The sequence below is a fragment of the Zootoca vivipara genome, chromosome 1, assembly GCF_963506605.1.
Source record: "Zootoca vivipara chromosome 1, rZooViv1.1, whole genome shotgun sequence".
NCBI lineage: Eukaryota > Metazoa > Chordata > Lepidosauria > Squamata > Lacertidae > Zootoca > Zootoca vivipara.
Genome location: NC_083276.1, coordinates 125073855 through 125088437, shown reverse-complemented (window position 1 = coordinate 125088437; position 14583 = coordinate 125073855). Strand labels below are relative to the sequence as shown.

Sequence of the window (14583 nt, the reverse complement as noted above, 5' to 3'; positions counted from 1 at the left end):
ATAAAATAGCATTTGTAAAATGAAATTTTGAAGTTACTGATTTTCCACAGTTGCATTTTATGAGGATGGAAACTGGTTTTCATATTTTTTTAAAAAATATTTATAATTGCACGTTTGGATTATACCTCTCTACCTCTTCTTAATGAATTTGGTATAGCCAAAGAAAGGCAAGAACTGAGCCATGCATGTTCTCGTGAAGAAATATGATGTCAAAACTCTTTAAAAATTTATTCAAGATTTTTGTCCTAGATCAGTTCTTTCATATGTAGGACCTTGCTTTGTGGGCAGATTTCTCTGTAAATTTGCCTTCAGAACCAATGAAAACTAGCTTATTAATAGACTGATTCTCTAGTATTTTCAGTGTGTGTGTGTATTTGTTTCAGGTGGTGAGGTTTACAGTTTTGGAAAGCTTCCCTGGAGGGTTGAGTTGGAAGATACTTATATCAACTGTCCCATCTTGGAAAAGGCTTTGAATGGACAACATGTTGTTACAGTGGCAGCTGGCAGCTTCCACTGTGGAGCAGTGACTGAAGGTGGCGACGTTTACATGTGGGGTGGAAATTCTGCCGGCCAATGTGCCGTGACCAACCAGGCCTTTGTGCCGGAACCCAAACCCGTCAGTATTTCTGACTCTGAAGCTAGCCATCCCTTGCCAGTACGGATTTTGCAGCTGGCATGTGGAGAGGAGCACACCTTGGCACTCTCCCTAAGCAGGGAGATATGGGCGTGGGGAAGTGGCTGTCAGCTGGGGCTCATAACCAACACTTTCCCAGTTACCAAACCACAAAAGGTCGAGTACCTGGCAGGCCGCGTTGTGCTTCAGATTGCTTGCGGAGCTTCTCACAGCCTGGCTCTTGTGCAGTGCCTCCCTACTCAAGACATAAAGCCTATTCCGGAGAGATGCAATCACTGCAGCCAACTCCTGATCACCATGACTGACAAAGAAGACCATGTCATTATCTCTGATAGCCATTGCTGTCCATTAGGGGTGGTTCTAGCTGACTCCCACTCGGAATGCCACATCTCTTGCTCCTCTCTGGAAACTCTGGAGAGGAAGAGTATAACAAGCAGTCAAGGTGACGATTGTCAGAAAACGCTTACAGAAGACCAGGCACTCGCTGTCGCAGAGTATGATGCAGCAAGTGTGTTTTCAAACAGCGATGCCCAGGAAGACAGTGGCATTTCTAGTCCAGGAAACCTCTTGATAATGGACAAGGTGACAACAAAGCAGCACTTGACAAGTCTTCCGGATCATCCAGTAAATGAAAAGCCAATGGATCAACAACCTGAGCAGGTACCCACAATCACTAGGCTGTGCTTTCATTGCTGTACTTTGATCATGCTGTCCTGCAAAGTTCTGATGGTTCCTGAGAATGTGACTTTAAATGAGAGCTATGGTTCTGAAGGAGACATAGCTTATGTCTTCCCCTTAAGCTGTGGTCCAAAGCCCGCACGATTTAAACAGTAGAAAAAATCCTGTACAAAAGAAATGCAAGAGTAGTAGAAAAATAAATTCCTCTTCTCCCAGGCTTTTGACAAATTAAACAATATATGGCCTTTTAAACTGTGTAGGGTTTGGGAATTATTGTTTTGTTTATTAAATCAAAAGGTCCTTCACCTGGGCTGGCACTCAAAATGTAGACTTGGTGCCAAATGAGTCTTTTTGGTAAGTGCATTCCAGAGTCAAGGTGCCATAACTGAGAAGACCCTGTTATTTGTTTTCATCAAACTCACTTGGAGAGGGGTCTCCCAGGAACATCTTAGTAGACAGGTGGATTCATGCAGCTAATTGGTATTGGTTCTTTTATTGTGATCTGATTGACAGCAGTCAGTGTTATGGATATGTTCTATAGATTTGTGCGGAATATTTAACTCTGGTTGTTTGGTGTAAAGCAGAAAAAGAAAGGACAAAGTTCCCCACAACTTAACTTGGGCTTTACAGAGGTTTAATGGCAGAACCTGTTCTCAGTACTGTGACTGAATTCTGGGGAAATGGTGCCTTTCCCTCACCTCTAAGGGGAAATGGCTTAATGTTATAAATTAAACATAGATCGTGAAACATACGGTAGTTTCTTTTTTCTTACTTTGTATTTTGAATGCTGCTGAACACTATGCAAAACTAAACAGTTGCCTATGCCTAACACATGCTTTGTGTCTACCAAGAGAGGCAGATTGTTCTGTGGGTGTGCAGCGAAGATTTAATTCATTATTTGTATATTAGCATTGCTTTCAGTGTCGGGCAACTTCTGTTCTGTGGATAGTTTATACCAAAGAAGCATTTGTTGTAGACGCTTCCCTCATGTCTTTTTATTAAATAAACTCCACAGTATCAAAGAAGATCTATATATGCTACACATTTATTCAGCATTTTTCAGTAATACCTCTGGTTACGTACCGTCCTCCTTGCAAATGCTTCAGGTAACGAGCTCCGCTAACCCGGAAGTAGGTGCTCCTGGAAGCAAACTTTGCACTGGGATGCGAGCAGAAGTCGCGTGCAGCAGAAGGCCCCATTAGCAAAAGCGCGCCTCAGGTTAAGAATGGTTTCATGTTAAGAACAGACCTCCGGAACGAATTAAGTTCGTAACCGGAGGTACCACTGTATAATCTTTACAGCACATTTTATAATCTTTACAGGATTCCTACTAAAGGGAAGTAATTGCCTGTTTTATGATGTACTTCTTACAAGAGTTCTTACTTCTTTACCATAAGGTCGCAGTGCAGGTTACAACAATTTCATATACAATTATAAAAACAGATGCAACCTTTACTATGATAAACAAGTAAAGTCATTCCACATGGAAATAATTGCATAAATTTAACGAAGGAGGTTGGTCTCACAAAATAAAACACCTTAACTGACAGAGGCCAGAATAAAGAGGAGCATCTTCAGTCTAGTGCACTAGCAGTTCAATGAAGCTGCACCTCTGTGGGGAGGCAATTCCCCCCATTTAGCAGCTTCCACAGAAAGTTCTCTTCCACTCTCGTAAGGGTGGTAGAATCACCAAGACTTCATTTAGTGCCAAAAGTGGGAGAAGCAGAATAGATTCCTCATCTAAATTTGCCTGTGTCATTTAGTTGCTACTCAGTATCATGGGAGGTTAAGATGATGTCTGATGATTTCCTTTCTTGATAATGAACAAAAACCCAGGAGTTCAATAAAGGTAAAGGTAAAGGGGCCCCTGACCATCATGTCCAGTCGTGTCCTACTCTGGGGTTGCGGCGCTCATCTCGCTCTATAGGCCGAGGGAGCCGGCATTTGTCCACAGACAGCTTCCGGGTCATGTGGCCAGCATGACAAAGCTGCTTCTGGCGAACCAGAGCAGCGCACGGAAACGCCATTTACCTTCCTGCCGGAGCGGTCCCTATTTATCTACTTGCACTTTGATGTGCTTTCGAACTGCTAGGTGGGCAGGAGCTGGGACCGAGCAACGGGAGCTCGCCCTGTTGCAGGGATTCGAACCGCCGACCTTCTGATCAGCAAGCCCTAGGCTCAGTGGTTTAACCCACAGCGCCACCTCAAAACAATTTTTTTGTATTCTGGATACTTTTGTGCTGCAGTGTTAGGTGGTGTGCCAATCTTGATTTTTCTATAATGAAAAGATCACTGCCCAAGCAGTCTGTGTCTAAATATTTCCCGTTTGGCCGTAACAAATAAAATTATGCTGACTTTTCCTGTGGCTATGGTCAAAACAGCCCTGCTTTGTGAACAAGGCATTTACCCCCTTTTCAGTTCATACTACAGAGTCTTGAACTGCTGTTCTGTGTGTAGTTGAGAGCTTTTTCAAGCCAGGGCTGCGTATGTGCAGTTGACTACATATAAAGGGCACTTAAGTTCAGTCCCCAGCAGTTCTTGTTTTTCAGCTTTGGCATCCAGCTGAGAATTTAGAGCTCAGCGTTCCTTAGCACTTTATTCTGGGTGGGGTGGGGGGTTGGAATTGCACACGTGTACTTCAGAAATTGTTGAGAGGTTGGTTTTTGTTTTGTTTAAGTAGGACTACTTTTATAATTACGTGAATCAACCACCAGAAATTGTTTGTGATTTTTATCCTTTAACCTAGATGTAGGGAGCCTTTTGCCCTCCAGATGTTGCTGGACTACAACTCCCATCATTGGTCAGGTTTTCTGGGGCTGATGGAGTTCAGCAACATCTGGAGGGCCAAAGGTTCCACACACCAGCTGTATCTAAAAATCTTGAAAAGACATCTAAAATATTTCTCTATTAGAAAAAAGAAAAATATTTCAGGATAGGATGTACACGTGTCCATTGTATGCCTGAGTGCCAAGCCTTGAAAAACCTCTCAAAATCCCAAGCCCAGTCATAGTCTAGCCATGGTTACCTTCTATGTGTAATATATACTCCTGGAACTGGGCTGACCCTACCATTAGGCATAGTGAAGTGGCTGCCTCAAACAGCTGATTGATAGGGCAATGGAAGGGACAGCCAAATCTTAGTTAATGCATCATTGTATTTTTAATGCCAGTGGGGTGTAAGAGTGCTTCTGGGATTTTCTGCCTCGGGTGCCAAAATAGTTTACCTGACCTTGGATGCTGCATACCTTGACTTAGGGAGAGGGGACTTTGCTTCTCTGCCTCAGGCAGCAAAAGATCTTTGGGCAGCCCTGTTCTAGAGAAAGCTCTAAAACTGCATTCCTAAGAGCAGCCCAAGACACTTTTAAATGGGGTGATATCACGGAATGGAATCTCATGAAAATGAGCATTAGATAGCCTTCCCCCCTGTCTCAGATTATTTATGAGGAAATGACCCACTTTACCTAGAATATCCTTGGAAGATATATTTCCTAACCCAGTTGTTGGGAAACCTAGTTGTTTTCTAACCTAGTCTCCCTTGAAACACAAGATACAGCATCCTTAGACTCCTAACACATGATATTAACACACACTCTGTCCAAAACAAATGAGGTAAACAAGCATAGCATGTGAGTAGTAAGAAATAGTAGCCTTGCAGTGAGTCAAGAACTGCATACAAAAGTAATGCTACTCTTTGGAGAGTGTGGAAGAATGCTTCACAATTGTACAATTGCTCTGAAACTAATTCAGAGACATAATTTCACAGTCCCCCCCCAAAAAAATAAACTTGTGCCATATGTTCTTCTAACCTGGGTCTGAATCTTGTACAACCGTTGAGGTATTGATCCTTGGCTTAACTCACTTCATTATTGTTGTTATTATTGTCTTAAATAAGCTAGTGACTGCAATAGCTGGCTTTCTAATATAATTGCATTTATTATATTTATAACCTGCCCTTCAGCCACAAGGCTTTCAGTGTGGTGCATAGCATTTCATTAAAAATCTATATATATAAAAATGTAAAAGGTGCATGTTTGTACTCGATGACCTGTCTCCAAAACTGCTTGACCGTTTGCGTTGAAATTTGGACACAATGTTCCTGTCCAATATGCAAGTGTTTGTATAAAGTTAGATTACACAATGTAACACCTGTCCCAGGTAAAAACATGATTTTGTGGGAATAAATAGCTCTCTCCAGTGGACGTCAAAGGAACAGATACCATTTCTGTATTACCAGCACACCCCACCCACCCACCCACCCACTCCTCCTCCTCCGGGGCCCCTGACTGAGCCACAGCAACGCATGGCGGGTACAGCTAGTATCAAATAAAACCATTAGACACCCTAAAGCAGTAATTCAGCAGCAGAGAAACAGATTATTTCAACTGTCCACTTCCACAGGCCTGAAGGAAAAGCTGTCTTAAACTGAGGTCAAAAAAATTAATTGGGGCGGGGGGTGACCATATTTCCAGCGAACAGACTTTTGTTATAACCAAATATGTAATTTTACAAATAATGTAAGTTGAATAACCAATCCTCAATTCAGGCTTGAATAAAATCATGAAAAGTACACATGCTCAATTAGATTTTGGCCTGGTTTGCATTAGACATTCAGCCAAACAATGGCTTACTGGAACTACTCGAACATGCAAGCTCTTAGAGTGGCGCTTGCTTTCGTTTTGCTCTTCCTGTTTCTACTTGCTCCCATACTGAACCCGAGTGCCTCCTTACTATGAGCTGTAGCCTTTTGGCCAAAACCTTGGCTTAGCTCCTTTTGGTGTGGGACCAAAAAGAACCAGGGAGTAGTGAAGCAAACTACCGGGTACTTCCCAAGAGCCCTCATGTTTGCACAATCCCTGAAAGCCATAATTTGGTTTACCTTGTCAGGCAAACCAGATTTTGATGGTAATCAAGCAGAAGAGTAGAGATTATGATCTTATTTTAAAGCTTCTTTACTCTGGGTTTGCTTGTTCTAATTAGATTTTGTGGGGTTTCTTTTACTGTATTTCTAGCAGTCTCAAGAAGAGGACCTCACTGCTTGCCTACCCAGTCCACCAGGTCCAGGCACATCTGCCCTTAACAGCCTGGTAGCTTCTTGTGCATCAGCAGTTGGTGTAAGAGTTGCTGCTACCTGTGAAGCTGGGGCCTTGTCTCTGAAGAAGGTAATGAACTTCTATGGCACAGTTCCAGGTGACACAGTATCCCCACCTAGCGCTGGCTCTCCAAGCCTGGATGGAGTTAAGGACAGCCGAGAGGAGCAGGTCAGGCTGGAGTCAATGCAGGGAAAGAAGAGTTCCAGCTTGGTGGATATTCGAGAAGAGGAATCTGAAGGAGTCTGTCGAAGGCTTTCCTTACCTGGTTTGCTCTCCCAAGGTGAGATGCTCATAGGTGGTTCCAACGTTACGCATCTTGGGGATTTTTGTTCTTTCTTGATGTGTAATTTCTGTGTGTGACAGGGCGCATATATTTTTCCTTACATTGATTATCAATCAATTTTTAAAATGCACATTGTTACTTTGTTCTTATTTATTAACCTTGTTACTAATTTTTAAGCAAGCATCTCAAAGCTGTTTACAAATATAGTAAAATACACAGCGCAGTATGTAAAAGCCAAAATAATTAAAAGCAAAGCACAGTGCAAGTTAATAAAACCATATAAACAACTCACCCATCCCCTGAAATAGGTCAAATCACCACATTGAGCTCAAACACACCAACTGCTACCACTGTCCACCAACCTGGATATTTTTCATATAGTAGAAAAATCACAAAAGCTCCTCTTTAGAGGCTGCAAGTACACTGTCACTGTTAAGACAACTGTTGATCTCAAAAATTTGGTGCGCTAATAACAGCAGTGCATGCATTTTTTAGATCAACAGTTGTCTTAACAGTTACAGGTAGGTAGCCGTGTTGGTCTGACGTAGTCGAAACAAAATAAAAAAATTCCTTCCAGCAGCACCTTAAAGACCAACTAAGTTTTTTATTTTGGTATGAGCTTTCGTGTGCATGCACACTTCTTCAGTAAGAGTCTTAACAGTAAGAGTCTTTTCACTTGCAGCCCCTAAAGAGGAGCTTCCCTAACTTAAGGAACTCTTGGGACAGGTGCAGTCTAAGGGCAGGGGGCCAGGAACTGCCCTCTTGTATTCTGCACACGATTATTCATTTATGCAGCACTTTTAATTTGCAGAGTGCTTTAAAATATTTACCCAAGTGGATTGCCTTGAATTATGAATTGCTAAGGCAGGTCCGCAATCAATTTGGTAATCCATCTTGTGCCAGAAAGGAAAAAGGAAGGAAGCAAGCTACTTAACATTATCCCTTTCCTACCTAAGGCAAGTTTTTATGTAAAGCAGAGGTAGCTAGATGTTGCTGTAAAAGTTTTGATGCAGTCTCCTGTGTTTGCAATGTTCCTTAATGTTTCCCTTTAGTCTTAAGTATGTAGTAGGTAAATAAGAGGTCTAAGAATACACTACTGCCCCAACTCTTGTCTCTGAATTGTTTCCGCAAACGTGTTGCATTTCAAACGTAAGATAACCTTAAGGCAAGGTTTCCCATACTTGGCTCCAGCTGCTGTTGGATTAGAACTCCCATCATCCAGGACTAGTGGTTAGGGATGATGGGAATTGTAGTCCCAAAACAGCTGGAGACCCAAGTTTGAGAAACCCTGCCTTAAGGTTTTACCTAGGGTAGAATTCTTTTTCAGACACAGACTAGCCTTCATCTTCCCTGCAGTTTCTAGAAGACTAGAATGGTAGTTATGCTGCAGTTTCCTCCTTCATATGTGGCACTTGGGAGCATGGTACATCTTCTGTCCTCACAAGCACATTCCATTCTCGGGAAAACAAAATGACAGATCTCATTCAAATTAACTACCCAGTGTGCTCTGAACTACAGATGTGAGTTGCCCTTAAGTGTATGTGTCTGTGTTAATCTTGGAGTTTATTTTGGGTTTGCTGACCTGGATTGACAAGGTGACAACTTGAAGGTGTTGCAAGGTGACATATTGCATTTTCAGTTTAAAATGAAACAGCACTGTTTGACCAAGCCATACTTGTTGCATATTGCTTAGTCAACATCTTCATAACATCCTGATGTTCCCAAATGACTTTGTGAATCAGCCCTCCGAAATGTTATATTTTAGTGTCTGTACACTTACAGATTTATTTTTGTTTCCCGTGTTAAGTTTCTCCAAGGCTCTTGAGGAAAGTTGGACGAGCCAAGATGAGGACTGTGGCACTCACACCAACCTACAGTGGCGAAGCTGATGCCCTTCTCCCATCTCTGCGAACAGAGGTGTGGAGCTGGGGTAAAGGAAAAGAAGGGCAGCTAGGTCATGGTGATACTCTGCCAAGGTAAGGTTTCACTGAGGGAAATCAGTTCCATGCCAATAGGCAGTGATAGTGGGGGCTGATCATCTATAGCTGTTTGTCTGTGTGCTGTTGAATGCTTCATTATATCATAGAACCATAGAACTGGAAGGTACCCCCAGGGGCCATCTAGTCCAACCCTCTGCAATCATTAGATGACAAACATCTAACAACACAACAGCTTGGGATCAAGATTTGCTTGATATTTTCATCTATATTGCTACCGATACCTTAAATGCATTGGAATCTGTCTCCTTATTCCTATGGAATATATCATTTCGTGTGTGTAGATGTCCTGTGTGTTTACCTTGTGGGTTCTGATTCTGTTTTGTGGGTTCATAGGCTCCAACCACTTTGTGTAAAAAGTCTTGATGGGAAGGAAGTAATTCATTTGTCTGCTGGTGGCCACCATTCCTTGGCACTCACTGCCAAATCGCAGGTATGAGGGTGAAATACTGTTTGCTTTCCCCCCAAGGGGTTATAATGGGATCTGCTTGTTTTTCCTAGGTCAAACTCACATTTCACTTTTGGGAAAAGGAAACTTGAGCAGCACGCATAACGGACTTTGGTGCCTTTTTACATAGGTGTATATATTTTGTATGGATGTGTGTATCTGAGCTTAGACTTTTTTTAAAAAAAGCATACACATCTATATCAATACTTCTCCTGAAATGTAGAAAAAGATTGGTGTACACCTCTCCAAAAGCAGAGGTAACTAGCTAGTGAATTGTGTGTAGGATATGAACTACCGGTACCAGATGACTTTTGTTCTGGCTTGTCCTCATGACTCAAATTTTTTTGGGATCAGTGCTGGTATAATTCTTCCCCAGTACGAATGGGCAGCAGCAAGGAACTTGGAAATGACAGGCAGAAAAGAAATAATGGCAGAAATGCCAGAAAATAGAGTGGCAGTAGTTTAAAGGAGGGGGAGGAAGAGAAGGAGAGGGAGAAAGGGTATAATAAGAGAGAGGCTGGACATGCACAAGAATTTTCCCCAACACCCATAATAAAGAAGGGCAGGGTGTAAAAAAGATGGAGACAGAGAGTGAAACGTGTAATATATCTGTTGGGAGATCCTACTTTGCTCTCGCTAACTAGGTTTAAATCAGGGATGGGAAACTTGTGACCCACCAGATGCTGTTCAACTGCAGCATCCCTCATCCCTGTCCGTTAGCCATGCTGGCCTGGAAATTGAGAGTTCAACAGCATCTGGAGGGTTCAGGTTCCTCAGCCCTGATGTGACCGGGGTTTGCTTTAAAATCAAAATCAAAAGTGGAAGCTTTGGGTCAAAATCAAAAGTGGAAACATGAGCCCACAACTTGCTGAGGTTTGCACATGTTTATTATTGAGAAACTAATGGTTTCCTATTGCATCTGAACCAAGACAGACAGTTCAAGAACAGTTTAGTGTTCTTTCATTCTTCTTCCTCCTCCTCCTCCTCCTCCTCCTCCTCCTTCTTCCAAAAATGGGGGCTCCAGAACTCAATCCTGCCACTGTGAACCACTGGTTGAGGTTATTGGGTGGTGAGGGAAGGGCATTCTGCCCATGGCTCCTGTGGGCAATAGGTACTTAAAATGAACTTGCCTCTGATCTATAGGGTGGTGAACTGTATAGCTTCATACATTTACCATTCTGCTCCTAAAAAGGAGATTTACTTCTGCAAAAGGTAGGAAATAATATCTGGATGGACTTCTGTTCATTCATATAATACTGTAGTCTCCTAACATACTGTAATCTTAATTATTTGAAAATGACTATCTTTTCCCACCACCCCTTCCCATTGATCTTTTTACACAGGTATATTCATGGGGCAGCAATACCTTTGGGCAGCTTAGTCACTTAAGTTCTCCAACCACAGTCCCTCGCCTTGCAAAGGTACTATATGTGTCTTTTTAAAAAAAAGAAAAGCAGTACTGTACTATTTGTGACATAGTTTCCTCCTAGAGCAATGGTAGTTATTTATGTGGACTTCAAGCTTAACGAGCAGCTTTTCCTCTTTGTATCGTGTATATTGGTAGGGGAGTTGGCTCATCTTTGTAGACAGCAAATAATGTAGTCTCTAGTACCCTGTGTCTCTCTTGATAGGGATTGAGGTTTCCCCTGACCTTTCACTGCTGCTCCCAAACAGTGCAAATCGGGAACAACCCCCAACTGAACAAGCTGAACAAAAGAAGGTGCGGAATCTTCCCTACCACTTCTGCCAGCTTGCAGCTATAGTGACTTTGAGATGACCCTGCAGTTGCATTGCAGTTCAGAGGGCCTTGGAAGTGCAAGGCAAATGTGGGGGTGATCCCTGCCCTCCCACTCCAGCTTTGGTTTCATAAAGAAGCTGGGACTTGAAGCACAGCACTAAAGAAAAGCCCCAGCCCTCTTGAGCTCTAAAAAGAAAGGGTTTGTTTGAGTTCAGCACTTGCCAAGTATTTGAGTGTCTGCGAAACATAGCAGCCAAACAAGTCCTTACCACCCTTTCTAATTCCGGAGTCAGAAAGGAGAAGCTTTTGTGTTTTTGACCCTATACCTTCACAGCAGCCAAATAACCCCCCAGATTTCCTCCTACCCAAAACTATGGATCATCCCCATAGTTTCTCTGAGCTTCTGAGAGCCTCAAAAGGTCTGTGCAACTGAGGTGATGATCTCCAGACACATTTGGAGCTCCCAAAGTTGGGAAGAAGGCTGGAATTCGTCATCATGCTTACCAGACGATGGTGGTGCACTCACCATGACCAGTGAAAATGTTGGAAGGCTGGATATAGGCAAAATAAGCCTGAAAACTGAAATCATATAGCCTGTTAAAATCCCATTGCATAGCACTTAACTATTGAAACTATACAGGGTTACATTTTAAATTCTTCCTAAATTCTTGAACACCCAAGCGCATCTTAATTGATTGAAACCTGTCCCTGCTGCTTTAAGCAGGTGTCAAATTTCTGCATGTAAAACACTAAAGTCATTTGATGAAGGCCCTTTAGAAGCCCATTCTCGATTGTCAACAAGGATTTCCCTTTATTATTATGCCTTTTTTTTCTTCCTTCCTTCTAGGTATGTGATGACAAAAGCATCTGGAACATAGCAGCTGGCCCAGATTATTCATTATTCCTAGTAGATGGAGAAGAGTTTCAACCTTCGTTATACTATAGTGGTCGAGAAGAAAGGAAAGAGAGTGATGTTTCATCTGAAAATAGCTGCTTTAAAAATTCAACACTGTTGCTAAACTGTAGTAAGGTATGAATTAAGTTCTGTGTCCCAGAAAACTTTAGGGCCTATCTGTGGCGTCATAGTGCCAAGTTGCAGAATGGTAGGGGTTGGAAAAGTGTAAGCTGGAGCTCATCTCCCCAGTGAGCCCAAGCCCCTTTACCCTCCCAAAATTCAAATTCTCCTGCAAAAGTCCTCTCTGCTCCAGCTGCTCCCTTCTCTCTCCTGCTCAAACCAACCTTACAGCAGCAGGAAGGCCTTGAGAAGGGGCTTTTGTTAGCCCCTCAACCCTGCTGCAGCAGTATGCCAGGCACAACAAATGATGGGAATTGCATTTTCCATAGTTCCCTGCACCTGGGGTGCTGTTACTGTGGCAGTATTGAGGGCTTAATGAAAGCCCTACCAAGAAGGCCTTCCTGTTCCTTTTAATAGGTATGGGGGTTTTAAAATAAAAAAAAGAAAGGTGATGAAGTCTCTGGACTTTTGCTGAACTCCTGGTCTTGCCAGTGAGACCATGACATGGCAAACTTTGAAATGAGCTTGGATAACATGATGCTGAGGAACAGGTGTTGTCAGGTTTTAGGCTTAGTTACAAGCTGTGTTACAGTACAGTAAGAGAGGAGACTTCATAAAGGTGTTCTAGGAGGCTGCTTCAAGCATGCAGGGCAATAAGAAAAGGAGGACAGCAATTTGAAGGAGCTGATGTGATCACACTGGATAGCACAGGAAACTGTGGTATAACGAGTCAGGATATTGGTGCCAAAACTGAGTATCTGTTGCAGGGGTGGGGGAAGAGCATTTAGGCAGAGACAACAGCTTGTTCTTGGACTGATAAAGCCTATTTTATCAGTCCAAGATTGTGGCATATGAATTGGGCCAATCTAATTAGTCGTTTGACTTATATTTATTTTTCTATCATGATTTCTGGCTATACAACAAGGTTTCCGATTAGACTGCAGAACGTATACATAGCCCATGTTAATGAAACCTATCTGCATTTTGTGAGTGTTCCAGTGTGTAAGGTGCCTAACATAGAAGAGCTTGATTTCTGTATTAAGTCATGGTTATCCGTAAATCCCTTATCTAGGGGATTTTTAACACAGTCTGTCTTCCCTCCAGTTAGGGTACATTAGCAGTGTGATGGCTGGTGGGAATAACTGTTTGGCTTTAGTGGACAAAAACATTATGGGCTACATTGCAAGTCTGCATGAGTTGGCATCGATGGAGAGACAGTTCTATTCCAAACTGAGTGCTATAAAATCTCAAGTTCTCCGACCCCTCTTGGGATTAGGTAAGTAATCTATCCACAGCATTACTTTTCTGATTGTGGCTTCTTTAGAAACACAACCTCTTGATGTTTGTAAGTTCCTGGAAGGCAGTACCTGCCATAATCTTGTCTTCTGCTTCATTATGCACCCAAGCCTCTGTAATCAGATATCTCTCCCCTCTCTGCCCATATGCATGATGTTTTGCTGAGAGTTTGAGATAAGGAAAGCACTGCAAGCTGTCTTTGTGCTAAAATGAACCTCCTGCTGTTTTTCAAGACACAGCACTGCTCTTTTAATACTTAATACACCACAAGCCCCGTTCCAGGTGAGCCTCAGCCGGCAGCCCTGACTGTATCTATAAAGCAGCAGTCCTATCTTTTGACTACCTTCTATCATGTTGCAATTGCCGCCCGCCCACCCTTGCCTCAGGCCAGACTTGTCTGCATTGGCCAGCAGCCATCTAATTTTGACATCATCCAATTGGCCTTCTAGAAAATTCTGAAAGGAATAGAGGAATCTATTCCTAGGTGAGTTGAATAATGGGCATTCACTCATCCACCAGCTGAGCACACCTGCCCTAACAAGCTTGCACAAGATTCAAAACCTGATACAATGCACAATGTCTTTGATCTGGTCTGATCCACATTTACAAAGGCAATCGTTTGTTGGCTTCTTTAAAAAAATATTCAAGTTTCATATTTGATGGGTGTAGTTTGAACATTAAGCTGTGTAAATGCATGTCTAATGAGGGCGGAGAATTTCCACAAGTTAGTAGTCCTTTTATGGTCAGATTTCATTTCAATGCACCAAACTGATAACTTTGAATATATGGAGAATACAACGTCCATTTTGGCATCTTCAGCAAAATGGATCTCATGTCAGAAATGTCCTGTAATAACATTAGAGAAAAATGTAACAACTTGGACATAGTACACTGGCTGCATTACTTAAAACTGTAATAGGTCTCTCTTCTTTAAGAGTACACATTCATAAATCCATGACTCCATAGTGGAAAAAACTTTCCTAATGTCAGACCAACATTTGGCAAACTAGAGGGAAGGCTGGACACAATGTTGTGGCTGCTTGATGTTCAGCTTGTGTAAGTGGTGCAATGCTTATCGATACTGGTGGTGACCATTTTGTGCAGGGATTCTGTTCCTGGCCCCCATTCGTGCATGTTATTCTAATCCTAATTGACAACAGCACAGTCCTAACCATGTCTGTTCAGAAGCAAGTCCTATTGATTTTAGTAAGGCTTAATTTCAGGTAAATGGGGTTAGGAATTGCAGCCTTGGAAGTTGTGTGGTTTGGTTTTGCAAGGAGAGTGGGAAAATGACATTTGTTGGCATCTCCTTTAAAATTACTGCATGTTTTGATAGCCTGGATTAATTCTTGCTCATTATGTGTGTTTTTTTTTTTTTAAAGTTTTTATTGAGGATTTTCTTGGT

At 42.3% G+C, this 14583-nt stretch overlaps 1 protein-coding gene across 4 annotated transcripts in view; it reads left to right on the top strand.

The window, feature by feature from the left end:
- The window catches only part of ALS2 (alsin Rho guanine nucleotide exchange factor ALS2), a 43491-nt gene that overhangs the window by 5287 nt on the left and 23621 nt on the right, over positions 1 to 14583 (top strand). For 3 of the 4 annotated variants that reach the window (XM_035137331.2, XM_060281808.1, XM_035137342.2), the window contains exons 4-10: positions 384 to 1294; positions 6321 to 6681; positions 8492 to 8660; positions 9018 to 9114; positions 10473 to 10550; positions 11715 to 11897; positions 12987 to 13158. In XM_035137331.2, the coding sequence (XP_034993222.1) occupies positions 384 to 1294; positions 6321 to 6681; positions 8492 to 8660; positions 9018 to 9114; positions 10473 to 10550; positions 11715 to 11897; positions 12987 to 13158 (1971 nt within the window). The remainder of the gene's footprint in view (positions 1 to 383; positions 1295 to 6320; positions 6682 to 8491; positions 8661 to 9017; positions 9115 to 10472; positions 10551 to 11714; positions 11898 to 12986; positions 13159 to 14583) is intronic. The other variant, XM_035137352.2, reaches the window with a different exon arrangement.